The 14,289-nt window shown below is 37.5% G+C and overlaps 1 protein-coding gene across 1 annotated transcript; it reads right to left on the bottom strand.

Annotated features, from left to right (window-relative positions):
• Positions 1–2,384: 2,384 nt before the first annotated feature.
• On the bottom strand, positions 2,385–14,136 carry DEPDC4 (DEP domain containing 4). Its single transcript, XM_010136336.1, has 11 exons — positions 13,797–14,136; positions 13,183–13,518; positions 13,091–13,124; positions 12,660–12,677; positions 12,414–12,565; positions 11,713–11,893; positions 9,795–10,021; positions 6,799–6,941; positions 6,451–6,576; positions 4,975–5,053; positions 2,385–2,602 (listed from the first exon to the last, which is right to left on the bottom strand). Exons 1-11 carry the CDS (start codon positions 14,134–14,136, stop codon positions 2,385–2,387), a joined length of 1,854 nt encoding a protein of 617 aa, XP_010134638.1.
• Between the last annotated feature and the right edge of the window lie 153 nt (positions 14,137–14,289).

Here is a 14,289-nt window from a genome sequence, read left to right as displayed (position 1 = left end):
GTTCTGTTCAACAGGCCCTTACACACCACATTTCTTTCCATAGAAGATTAAAAATTAGTAGATCTTCCTGTCAGGGTAGGTGAATAACAGGTCTCTCAAGAGCTCTTCCTTTCCTTTACAGAACTAGATCAGTCTTGACTTCTTATCCCATGAACTGAGGAAAAGCACCGGTCAGTTATAAACTCCTGCTATCCACTCAAAGCATTTCCTTTCTGTCTGATACCTAGTTCCACACACACTGAGCTGCCTCTTCCTTATGAAAGAACTATGAAATGAGAGATTGATTCATCACTTTTTATGCAGTGTTTTATTATAATCTTTAAATTAGCACAAGAAAATTCTAATCCAGTCACAAAGTGCAAGAACTCAGTTTTTTAAAAACAGTTTTTCCCAAAGCAGTTGCCAGTCCATCTAGCTACAAATTACTATGTCATCACCCCTCCCTGTTGCTGGGTTCAGTATTCTCAGGGAAACCCAGCAAAGGGTCTGGAGAGAGGAAAAAAAAACCAAACCAAACCCAGCTAAATGTCCTTTCTCCCATTACTTACACCAGATGAACTTAATCAGGAAATAATCTACTGTTTAATATTCTGAATAACCTACTGCTGTACATGCTCTCTTTTCTGGGAGAATAACCAAAATCCACACATGGAGCTAGAAAAAGAATATGTGGTCCTGTAGTCTAGTCATTAAGGCATTCACCTCAAGAAAGGTGAAACTTGGTCTTTTTCCCTCCTCCAGAAATTCTTTAATTTACATTGGACAGTCACTGTTGACTAACAAATGCATAAACATGGATGTGTAGACAGATTTCAACTACATTCCCTAACTTCTAATAGGGCCAGGTCATTTAAAAAGGGCTACTTGAAATATGCAAGTTAACACAAAACTATTACCTGTATGTGTGGTTATATCTAATAGTGTAACCATTTCCACTTATGAAAGGGAAAAAAAGAAAAAAACACCACACACAGCACTTGTTTTCAGAAAGCTTTGATATCCTGGTAACGACCACAAATTTGAAGAGGAGCTGAGGATGTAGATACCTAAAGAAGCATATTCACAATCAAAAGTCATTGTCATAGTGGAGGTAGTCCAGGAAAGGTGCCATGAAAATGCAAAGGGGTTAGAGCATTTGTCACACAAAGGCCAACAGAGCTGTCATTGTTTAGCCTTGAGAAGGCTCAGGGGAGGGAGTAAGGAAGACTGAGCCAGACATCTCAGTAGTGTCCAGTGAAAGGACAGGAGGCAATGGACACAAGCTGAAATGCAAGAAATTCTACCTATATGTGAAGTGGGTTTATTTATTTTAAATACTATAAGGCTGGTCAAACTCTGGACCAGGCTCACCTGAGAGGTTGTGGCATCTCTGTCTGTGGAGATAACTCAAGTGGAAAAGGGCCTGAGCAGCCTGCCTGAATGGACTCCACTTTGTGCTGGGCAGTGGCACTAAAGTGGAGATCTTTGCAATCCCAATTCCACGTTTCTATGTTCAATACATGATCATATGTCTGCCAGGAGGATGGAAGAAGTAATTTAACTCCTATAACATTATATTGCATATTTATTTAATGATTTGAATTAACATTTCCTTGCCAACGTACAGTTAACTATCAATGTGTCAAGACAGGCCAATGGGCTTCCTAGCTTTGCCCTGTGAATTCATAAACGCTATCACAGTATCTTTGACAAATAACTGGACTCTGTCAGAGTATCCTCATGTTAAAATAAACTGCTTAAGTACGCCAAAAGATCTAAAACAAGATTATTTTTTTATTTTTTTCAAAATTTTTTTTTACTTGCTTTTGCATAATTTCCAGATCAGCCACAGCTCATTCTGCCAGAGTGGGGAAGGAGTAACAGGCTGTAATTACTGATTGCAAACACCCGCAGCTCCCCTGCCCAATGAACCTTGCCTGCCACGTATTCAAAACCCACTATCCAGCTCCTAACATTGTTGACGCACTTTGTACACTTCTCCTCATAGGAGTCACAAGCTGCAGTTTAAGAACAGATTACAGTTAGATTATGAACTACAGATGGAAAAGATTAAAAGCCTTACTGGTTATCAACCAAAGCACAGCCCTGAATGTAGGTACAAAGCCATGGGGTCATGGGACAGAAGGAAAAAAGTATCAAGCCCTGAACTCAACGCAGCACAAGCAATGTGCCGTTATTCCTAACTTAAAAGTAATTAAGTACATTTTGCTTAAGAGCCATTAATTAGAAATAATGCTTTTTAGCACCATAGTAGTTTTGATAGTTGTAGTTTTCCTGTAACTGAAGATGCAAGGATCTAAGAAGAAAATAGTTTGTATCATCAGCAATTCTCATATGCATGCCCCTTTTAAAATAAAAGAATTAAAAAATGGCTGTATTGATGTCTAACCATTTAGAGTACAAAATTCACATGTAGTTTTACAACCACTACAATAGATGAGAGAATGATATTTTCGGAATTCTTTAATTAATTTCTTCTTCTGCTTCAAAGGAACAGTAGGGTCACTGTCCATCTCTTGAACCAATGCGAGGAGATACTGATTTGTCTGTTGTTTTTGATCTTCATATTCTGTAGTTGTCACGCGCTGACAGAAGGTGAAGCCTTTGTAAGAAATCAGAGGTTCAGATTAAGTTTAATGCATCACATAAGAGCCTGATTTAAAAATATGATCAGATGCACAGGCATATTGATATTCCAACTCAGATATGATTACAATTCTCTACAAACAACGTGGAGCATACGTCCCTCCACTGAGCACGGATGAACATCTAAACATTAAATTGCAAAAATAAAATTGTAAAACAGTGTTACAATTGCAATATCACAGATGATTTTGTACTGCAAACTGGACTGCAAGACAAAGAGACAACAAATAGTGTAGTTCTTTCAAACAGAAGCCATAATGAAGAATGCCACATGACAAGAATGGCACCTTGAGGTTGTCACAATCCAGGTATTCCCTGTGAATGAATCAGATCCATAGCAAGGCCGAGTATATAATCCAAGTGAATAAATACTTGTGAGAAACAGTTGCCTCTGAACCACACCTCTGAATTCAGAAATACAATTCAAGAACGTCTAGGAGTCTATACAGCTCAGCATGGTTTGGGCACCAGAAGCAGAGGTGATGTAACAGGCAGCAGGTTCAGGGTGAGAGAGCAGAGCAAGGAACTGGAGTCTGAGACACAGAGCTTAAGCACTATTTAGGCATACAAATGTTGTGAACCTAAAGAACTGCCATGCAAGGATTCAAGTCCCATCACTGGACAGGTGAGGTCTGGCCTGAGGCAAGACAGGCATTCAGCTACTTTACACATTAGTGAGAAGCTGGTTGAACAAATGTCAATTGCCTAAAGAGGAAAAAATTCTTACTACTCCTGTACAAATACCATCTTCTTAATGCTTCACAGAGTGGAAATAACATGAGCTGCCTGAATTTTCACGTGGACCTGTCCTTCCCTTCTCCTACAATGACACTACCAAACACCAAATGCGAAATACTTTTTATGGTTTAGTAGAGCCAGATCAAGAAAACTTAGCTCTTTCAAAAGGGAAGGCTTAACAACTTCTGGCAAAGAGATCAACTCTTAAAACTTCAGGGCTGATCCTTCAGACCAGTGGTTTCAAGAGGCTTACTAGATTAAAAACAACCCCCTAGAGTTCCCTCAGTGTTTTTAGGAATGTTTATTTCCAGCAGACATAATGATTACGTTCTTGCAATAGACTGAACTCCTTTTTTATCAGGGTCCTCCAGCCCCTCACCTGCACTTCAGAACTTCACCTGCTAGGAATGCTCAGTAGCTCTCAGGAAAGGTTTTCCTCCCGTCTCATACGGAAAGGGAAAATGATACTAGCATATGAGGCACCCACGAAAACAGGAATATAGCATGCTGGAGAGCTTATGTTCAGATCAAACCATTTATTTCAACGAGTAGATGGAATCTATTTGCATTTACAGATAGAAACTCCAAAACTTACTAGGGAGAATATAGCAGGGGGGTTTGTACTTCAGCTGTCTGTCCAGTGTGCTAACGGAGACCACACAGACTCCAGCAGTTCTGCAGACAGGCAACTCCTTCCTCCATTGCTAATCTTTGCCTTCTTTGGCTACACCATATGTGATACTCAGAACACTAAACTGGAAGCAAATTGGGCACATTCCAGAACCCAACACAGAAGGTAGAAGACTCTGTACCAAAACTACTTCTCAGACAGTAGTCTGCTTTATTAAATACAGCGTTAAACAGCACAAGAACTTACAGTATTATTCAGTTCCCTAATGCACTGGCAACACAGAAGACAGAAGCTAAAGAGTCAGAGAGAAATTCAATTATTTAAGCCAACCCTTTTAAATCACAGTGCTGAAAGATATTTTTGGCAGCAAGGCCAGATGGAATGTTAGCTCCTAAAAGAAATGAGCTGGAAAACACTAATCCCATAGAGACACCAAGTGTCAAACGGCTACACTACCCTTCTGTAAGTCTTAAGCTCTGAATAAACTTCGCACTTAGCCAGAGTAGTTCTTCAAAACACTACACAATCAAGGTCCGAGTTCAAGACATCTATTAGAACATCAAACTACCGAGTTCTATGGGAATTTTTGGGTGTCTTGTGGCAGAAATGCAAGAATGCTGTTCCTAAATATAAAAATCACATCAAATTCACAAACCAAATTATAAGCAGGTCACTTCAGGAAGCATATTTTGCATTAATTTCTCCAGAAGTAATTATTCAGTAAAAATAATTTTGCAGTGTGTTCAAGCTAGATAACTAGAATCCTTGTTCTCTAATATTCTGAGGTTAGTGTTCTGCTTATAGAGATAATTTAATTATTTGGTGAATTAGCCACTAGGCGCTTTAATGCTTCACTTCTAATAAAGTGAAAGAACACAGTCTATGCAAAACTATAGTCAACTGGTGATAAATTGATTTGTATAGAAAGGTTTTATAAAAATGTGTATCACATCACGTACCTGAATCGGTATCTGGATCTTGTCCTTTGAGCAAACTCTCAAGCCTCCTACTAGTTAGTTCCAGAAGAGTTAAAGGAGTCTGAAAATATAATCCAACAAAGAAAAAGTCACAAATTCAATGCTTCTGTATTTTGAGAATCTAAAACTTTCAGATGATCAATTTAAAAACCACATAATTAATTGCAGAATAATCTACACCTGTATTTATTTAAGCACGCATTCAAAATCTCTCAAAAATCTCCACTAAAACACATACATATGTTTATTTCTGATATTTCTGGCCAAAGAAATAAGAGATAAGATGTTCTAGATGTTTTTTCCACTGAACTATGGGAAATACTGTACTGTAGACCTTGAACTGGTTTCAGCTTAGACAAAATACAAAAGGCTCTCAACTGCAGTTGTGAAAGACTGAACCATCATCCACTCTGCCGTCACTGCTGTGAAGCAGCAGACACCTCATTTGTCAGATCCATCTCTAGTCATGAATCAAAGCCCTAATCCTTGTGTCAGAACCTCTAATAATAGAAAAAAAATTGTGTTTGGCTGTATATTAACACATAGAAAACCTCACAGTAACCACTTGACAGTTTCAAACTAAACTGGAGCTAATTAAGAAAATAAAAAACTCCCATGTTTCTTTAGCTGAGGTCAGAAATGGAAATGAATTTGTTTGTATAAGAACTAAAAACAGTAATTTACTAAAACCAAATCAATGTTACTGTGAGGTTTATTTGTACCTGGACATTACAAGCCTAGAGCATTTTACAGCTATCTTTCAGCAGCTGAGATAATTAGTTCTATCTAGTGTTTTAATGAGGAACTTTATAGTTGCGGAGAACAGTAGCGAAGCATCGCAACTTTAATGCACTGGTTTGATTCAGAAAGTCAATACAGAGTCTGGGACATCTTTTTGTATCTTTATATATATATGACAATATGATAGTACATAAAAGAAAGAGACTATAAAATACATCTGTATATTTACATAACTGATCAAGTTAAATAGAAAGGTCGTTTCATTTTGTGTTTCTATTTATTTTCCTTAATTTAGAAGTTAACATTTCAAAATACCAAAAGGAACTCTTAAAAGTTGTCGAAGCTGTACACGGCATGCTCTGGGGCCCAGTGTACATCTCATATATCATTCAGAGTATGTCAGCTAACTTCTAAAGGAGAAAGACACCAAGAAGCCTAAAAATTTAGTAGGCAGCTATCAGAAGAGAGACCTCTTTAAAAATTTCTTCAAATATTTAACACAAATAATGCAAGTAAATAAAGAATATTATAAAGAATTGCAAGCTCTCAAAAAGCTATCCTCCATAGTCTGAAATAGCTTCTTGCCCTACTTGGCTGTACCGTTAAACTGCAACAGATGGAACATTAAACTCTGCTCCTCAGACCTCTCATCTCCAAAAAGGCACTTCATGGCATTTAATATTTAAAATGGCAAAGCCAATGTAAGGAAAATGTTACCTTGGAGAGCTCAGAGTGATTGTCTATCAGAAACTGAGTCAGCAGTTCTGCCTGTGGTTTTGACAATGTCTTATTTTGTAAGATGAATTTAGTGCAAGTCTTGATGATCACTGATCTGTTATCAAACTAGAAAAAGAACAACTCAGATTTGGCATTAGATTTACTTGCAATGAGTCAGCAAAGACTAAGTGTAACAGGATTGTATCCGCGGGAAGAACATCTTGAGATTTGTTTTAAAACTAATCACATTGGAAACATGAAAACAGAAACTTCTAACTATTGAAAAAACAAAGTTAGCTTTACCATAGGAAAGTGCTATTTCCCATGCTAAATATAATAGATACTTACTTGTTTTTGTAATTTGTAGCCCTCAGATTCAGATGCAATGGCTACAAATGTCAGGAGTCTATGTAGTTCTTCCCGGATATTTGGTGCTAATAATTTTAAATAAAGCTGTGATGCCTCTAGAGCTTGATCTGTTTTTCCTTTTTCTGCAATGGAGTAAAACAGCATATCCAGTGCAACTGTTCATTTTCAGAGTCAAGAATACATACTCAAATTCCAATATTAATGCCATTTGGCGAGGTTCCTTCTAAACCAAGCAGGTTATCTCAGTGACTTCTAAAACCTTTTCACAAGACTCCATACAGCATTTAATCACTACAAGCTTAAAACCTTTGTTCCGTAGCTAGTCAGGGAACAGATGTACTAGGACGATATACACACAACATCACTATGTTGTGTAAAATGTGCAAGCATTGAAGTGATGTTTGCACTGCTCATGTTTACACATCTTGTATCATATTCCAGGATTCATCTCCAAGTAATTAATTTGCTGAACGATTAACTTTCTCTTTTATGTGGAGGTATTTTGTTTTTCTGTGTTTTTGTTGCTGATTGGCTGGTCTCCACCCCTGCCTTTTTAAGCCATTAGTTCATACATTTCTCAAGGAAATGTGCTAAGGTGCAAATAACCTCCAATAAAAACTGCTTTAGATGATAATTCTAGTTATTTTCACTCTGAAAGCAAGGAAATACCAAAAAGCCAAGTAACTTCCTTAGGGCAAGAGGAAGATGAGGGCAGGTACAAGAATAGAATCTATGTATGATCTTCTATCCTACTACTGGAACAGAAGTTATTTACAAGAAATAATCCAGGACTTTCAGGGCTGTACCACAAGCCATTCAAAACAACCTTTGCTTAAAAAACACTAGAAGGGCAAGTGTCCCTTTTCCAAAGGAAAGGCAGTCAAAAAAGCAGGAAAGAATTGCAAAAGGACATGATCAACTCAGGTAAAAGTGTCGATATGAAGACAGGAAGGTAAGTAATTTCTAGAGGAAAAAGATTAAGAGTTTCTCTAATCTGTGATTAAAGCTTTACTGAGTTACTTTAGAAGAATACAGAAAATAAAAGTTCCAGTGTAAAAAGGTTCAATAAACACATGGACTAGTTTGACCAACTTCATTAATCCGCAACATAAGCACTCTAGGTCTGTCTGTTTTAAAGGCAACAAACACTGCAACTTGTTGGACTTCACAACAGATCTGTATAACCAGCCAAACTGTTTAACAACTGAAGAAAATACAGTTATAAATGTATACACATTGGTAACAAAAAGAAGTTGTACTTTAGCTAACTGCAGCTTTTCAAAATAATTTTGAAAGTATTTCAAATATGTAGATGTTCATAGTTAATTTGAGCTCCTTTTTGCACTAGAGTCAGAACATCAGCACTTTAACAAAGTAAGGTTAACAGCACTGGATTCTACTTGAAAATTACTAATAGAATCCAAGTTATTCTGCACTGATGACCATAATCTATTCCATAGCACTGAGAGGGAAAAACAGTTGTAACATAGTTAAGCACAATCTCCTAACAGCGATCTAGTATGAGCCAGAACACAGCTGAAGACCCCAGAACACAGAATTATTTCCTAATGATAAAATTATGGCTACCACTTCATGAAAAAGAAAGAAAGCTTTAGAAACTGCTTTTGGGAGAGACTAACTCAGGCTGGAAAGATGATAAAATTAAAGCAAGAATAAGAAAGCAGAAGAGCCCTGGACATTAACAGGTCACATAATTTAGATCAAGCAGATAGATACTTGATAAGAAAAAGACCTATAAGCAACCAAAGCATTGGAGTAATTCAGCAGAATTATCATAGAATCATTTTGGTTGGAGAAGACCTTTAAGATCAAGTCCAACTGTTCACTCTGCACTGCCGGGGTCCCTAAACCATGTCCCTCAGCACCACATCCACACAGCTTTTAAACACTTCCAGGGATGGTCTCCACCACCTCCCTGCTGTCTTCTCCCTTGCCTACAGATTTGGCTGTTTTGATTCTCTAATTCAGTAACATTCTGTAATATTGTTTTATATCAGTTTTGTATTTTTTATATGAATAACAACATCTTTAATTGAAGCAAACGTAGCAGAAGTTACCAGTAGCTAATTCAGATATTTCAAATTAGCACTCTTTTGTGATAGGTTATGTAATTTTGCAATAGTTTCCCTTTCACTATTTCTATTATAATTTGATTTTTTTTTCCCCCCTTAGTCAAACACTACTGATAAAAATATTGCCTTTTATATTTTCATGAGGTTTTCATCACAGGATCCACCACCCTGCTTCAATTTTTATACAGGCCAACTGTGCTTCTATGTCAGTAAGTTTGTCATTGTTCTCTAAAACCTGAAATTTTTGTTAAGACTCCATAAATCCAATAGAACTGAAGAAGTAACAGCACCTAGTTAGGGCAGGATTAATCTTACACTTGTTTTTAAAGAAAACTCTTCTGTTTTATTTGTGAGCATATGTAGGGAGGGTTTTTTTGGGGGGATCACAGCCTGAAACACAATCTCAACAGCCCTTTTTATAATTTTAAATAACTTCTACTACTTAAAAAAAACCCCAAGTCCAGAACTTACAAAACCTTAACAAGGGAATACTTCACAGCAATGACTTTATTTTTATATTATTAGTCACAAGTAGCAATAAGGGAAATTCTGACTAGCAGTAAGAAATGTTCACAGTGAGAGTAGTTATATACATACACACATTGAAACAGGTCACGCACAGAGGCTGGGGAATCTCTATCCTTGCAGACTTTGAAAATTCATCTGGACCAGGCCCTAAGCAACTTGATTTAACTTTAAAATTTGTCCTTGACTTGAGAAGAGGTTCCAACTAGTGACCTTGAGCATTACCCTCCAACCTATAAAGTGCATCAGCAATAGCATTGCAAATGGTGCTACAAAGCAGTCAATTAACGCTTAGTAAATTACAACCCATCCTTTATACAGCTTTCACTTGTATTTTTTGTTTCAGGTTGCTCTTACCTATGAGTTCTATAATTCCTGAATGAATATCGAGATCCTGAGTGGCAAGAAGGGGGTACTTCTTTTGACTATAATACTTCACTATAATGTCAAAAAGAATCTTCTTGTATGTATTCAGACTGCTGGGTTTGTTAGTGCTTTGAGGTAACTGCTGACCAACCATCACTATGAATTGGTCTGGGAAATACTCCAAGCATTCAATTGCAGCATAGAGCCATTTGTCAAGCCTGTAGAAGGAAAAGTTAGTTTTAACACTTACTTTAAAACACTCTGCCTATTCTTATTTAAAGAAAATGAAATAGAAATAACCATGCAGGTATAGTCACATATTTGAACGCTGCACAGATAGAGAATTATGTTTCTCTGACTCTTTAGATATTAAATAGCTTGAACTGAATAAAACTCTAATGAGAAGATGCAAAAATTATTTAAAAGCCACAAAATCTTATTTTTATCATGGAGAGCAGAGCTGGACAGCTAGATAAACAAGCTTTTGCTAGCACTGCTGTGGCCAACAAAGATAGCATAAGTCTTGGATGCATAAATGGGTTAAAGTAAACACAGGACCAGGACCTCCCTTTAGTTATGATCCCACAAGCAGTACAATCACTGCAAGCAGCATTTGGTTACAGTTTTTAAGTACTGACATGCAGAGCAGGTATTTGATTTTTTCAAGCATAACGTGACAATACTTGAAAACTGAAGACAGAAAGTTTGAGATATAAATTATGCTTACTTTCCCACCTTCATATTGGGGGCAATTAGTCCTACAACTACTTGTAATACTGGTGGCTGTTCTTCATACCTGGAATTTTCCATTTCTCAAGCATGCTATAAGCCAGACCTAAATAAGATAGTGTCTACAAAATGTTACTCCAGTGCCCCACTTAAGTAATTGTAAAATAATGAAGCAAGTATTTAATTTTCTTAACACTCATCTGATACATAACCAAAGACCCAAATGTTAGAGACACTTAATGCAGAACAATACAGAGTAAGCACCACATATGAGACATTCCAAGAGACACAAACCCACCAATCACCCAAGAATCAAGTACAAAAGAAATATAAAGCACCAAAGAAACAGTGCTCATTAAGCTGTACTGGGAAGAAAAACCCGTGGAGTTAAGTAAGATGTTATTCAGCAATAAACTTAGTTTGGAACCAGGAGTTTCATTAGCTTATATAAAACTCTAAACATATGTAAAAATATTAACAATTTCTCCCTAAAGCAAGAGTTCACGAAAACTGTAAGAGCGAGTCTCTTTAGGTATTCAGATCGATCGACCTCAATCTCCCAAGCAGATAAAAACTGTATTGATTTGACAGAAATAAGCAGCGCCTAAGACATGCACACGAGAGACACATGCTTTGACATATTCATTAAAAGTACATGCTAAGATAGAGCTCAGCCCAAGAGTAATCAACAGGAACACTATAAAAATAAGAGAACATTTAAGGAAAGGAGCACTGATGACATGCAGCCACTTTCACTTTTATATTCTCATGATATAGGCATTCTTCAGGGCTACAGCTTAGCTGCTTCTTTTCTGTTGCTAACAATAGATGCCTTATTGACGTTATATCTTTACAGCACCACCACTGGGAACTGTGCCAAACAAACAAAAAGCCTCAGAATAAATTTTTTCAAGTTCTAACGTATGTTATAGAGACCTAAGAATGAAATGTCTAGAAACTAGGAGTGTTTTCAACACTTGAGGTTAAAACTTTAATGTTTACTTACTATCCTCAAATGTCCAATTCTAAACCTATATATACTTTTTGTGGAAAAAAGTACATTAATGCCACCCCATCTACAAGTATAACGGTGTCTATTTTGTTCCTTTAACACAAACCTTTGATCAAGAGTAAAATGAAGCATTTACTAACATATCAATTTTACAGATGTATAACTTACTCAGGCAAGTTTAAGCTACATGTAACCTCTCTGTCCAGGAAAGTATTTGAGATAATCAGGTCTTCTTCTTTGCTGAAACAGTCTGGTTTTGTCTTCACTGAAGACACCAAGATACCTTCTAGAAGCGGAACATCAATTAACTGCAGCAGTCGTAGCAGAGTTTGCTGTTTCCAGACATCATCTATTACTGATACCATAAACAAACAAACAAATCTCAGAAATAAGATCTTATGTAAAAGACTAATCTTTGGTTTTACTCAAGAATGTTTTAAGTATTCAGAGAAAACAAGGTAACAGCATAGTGTGATCTTACTGTGTTGGGGAAGAGGGATCAAAAGAAGAATGCTAAGAAAAAAGGCTTTAAAGAGAACATCTGTCTCCCCTATCATATTAGAATTAGTAATATTCTGCCCTATACATACAAGAAAAGATTCAAAGGAATCATATCATACAAATTCACTTAATCTTAAACCCTATTTCCTTCTGAAGTGGTATTTGCATAAATGGAATAGCCCCATCCTGCAAAAGCTTAATCCTGTTTTGTTTCCTACAGTTTACTTACTATAAGCATGTACCTACTTAGCACTCAGCTGTTTTTTCATTAGTGACATGTTAAATTTAGGACAGGGCTTATCAAAAAGGAGGTGTTCACCCCACGCAGACACAGTGAAAACTTTTAAAACAAAAAATTCAATCCTCACCATTTTTTGAAAGCAGATGAGTTGGTTCATTAACCATGATCTTTGGAGGTAAAGATGCATGAACATTTATCGATTGAAGAAGCTCCTCTACCCTCTTTCTATCAGCTGCTTCTAATGCTAAGGGGTTTGAAAGCGTTGTTTCACAGTTCGATCTGCTTAGGGAGGGGAAAAAATTAGATGTATAATAAAAACGATCAGGACACATTTATCTTTTCGTTGCTTTCTAAATTGCCGTTAAATCAAGACTTTAGGGCTTCATTGTATCTGGGGTCTATCCTGCTACTAGAAAACCAATCATCCAAACCTGCTTTGTGGAAAGAACAAGGATATTGATTCCAAACATTGTTTATTAGTTCTATTTCTTTAACCAACTTCCAGCAAGTAGCTCATTCTTGCTAATTCTTAGATTCCAGAACAATTAATTGCAAACCAAAATGATTCCTAGGCTTATGCTGCTGTGCCAGACTGTATTCTAAATAACAAAGAACAGATCAAAGCTGTTTAACACCATCAAAAAATATTAACTATCAAGTTAGGCATGACATTTCTCAAAATGAGCAGGTAGTTTTCAATAATCTCCAATACCAGGGTTAGATAGACATAACTTCATCTAGTTTACCCACCTAAACTTTAAAACAAAACAAACAAACAAAGAAACCAGAACAGTTCACAGTAACTCACTTGGAACGTCTTTTTGTCTTCTGTTTGCAGCTTTGCTCAGGTGATAAACTCTCATTGTCTTCATTCTTTCTGGGAAGAGGAGTAAGACTGCTGTTTACAAATCTATAGAGACTAGCGTTTGAGTCTTCAAACTCTGTTTCTTTCTCATTCTTGAATAAGAGAAGCTTTGCTCCAACTGGCTCAAACACCTTGTGATCCATCAATGCCTGGCACACACGGGCTCCTTTCAGCCGAGAAATATCATTGCAGCTTAGGTACATGCTTTGCATAAGATGGCTCAGTACCACATCAACAGCATTTGAGCCGGTGAAACAGTTTTTGTATGTTTTCAGATGTTGTCTACGCCTTTTGATTTCCACCTGCCTGTGAAGAGCATGAATAATACTATTCCACAGCTGAGTTGCTTGAAAAGGACCATCACAATCTGAAAAATATTTACATGGAAGTTTTAGAGATGTTTATAAAGCTTTAAATTTTTTTAAAAAATATTTTTACTCTATAAATTTAGTTTTATATACAAAAATCCTCCAGAGGACAGCTTAATTTTACAAAAAGACAGACAATACTTCATGAATCAGTCCTTCTTGTACGTTGCCTCACACCTAAGGCAGAGTCAACAGAAAAAAGATGTTCTCAAAACGGGTGAGGAAGGGGGTTTTTTTTGATGTTATTACCACACATACTGTATGTATGTGCACATACACGTTGATGCTGAGGCTTGCAGAGCTCTCTGAAGAGCCATCTGGTCTAAGCTCCCCTGCTCAGGCAGGGCCACCCAGAGTTGGTCACCCAGGACCACGTTCAGACAGCTTTTGAATATCTCCAAAGGCGGAGCGCCCACAACTTCTACGAGCATCACTGAGAAGAGCCTGGCTCCATCCTCTTCGCATTCTCCCTTCAGGTACTTGTACACATTCGTGACAATTGCTGAGCCTTCCCTTCTCCAGGCAGAGCAGTCCCAGCTCTGTCTGCCAGTCCCCAGTTTCTCCTTCACATTCTCACTCTCGGCGCAGCAGACGACAAAGGAACACGCACCATACATTTACATACAGCCTGCCTGTTCCCCAACCTTTCCTTCCGAACGCGGCTTCTCGCCCGGCCCTAGCAGCAGCGTCCCCCTCCCCTGAACCACCCCTTCTGGAGGGAGCTCCTCTCTCCTCTGTACCGCCGGTCCTCTGACTCCCGCACTAGCTCC

This window comes from Buceros rhinoceros, unplaced genomic scaffold (genome assembly GCF_000710305.1).
Source record: "Buceros rhinoceros silvestris isolate BGI_N320 unplaced genomic scaffold, ASM71030v1 scaffold11025, whole genome shotgun sequence".
In the NCBI taxonomy this organism is placed as follows: domain Eukaryota; kingdom Metazoa; phylum Chordata; class Aves; order Bucerotiformes; family Bucerotidae; genus Buceros; species Buceros rhinoceros.
The sequence above is the reverse complement of the archived record's forward strand: the minus strand, read 5'-3'. Positions and strand labels throughout refer to the sequence as shown.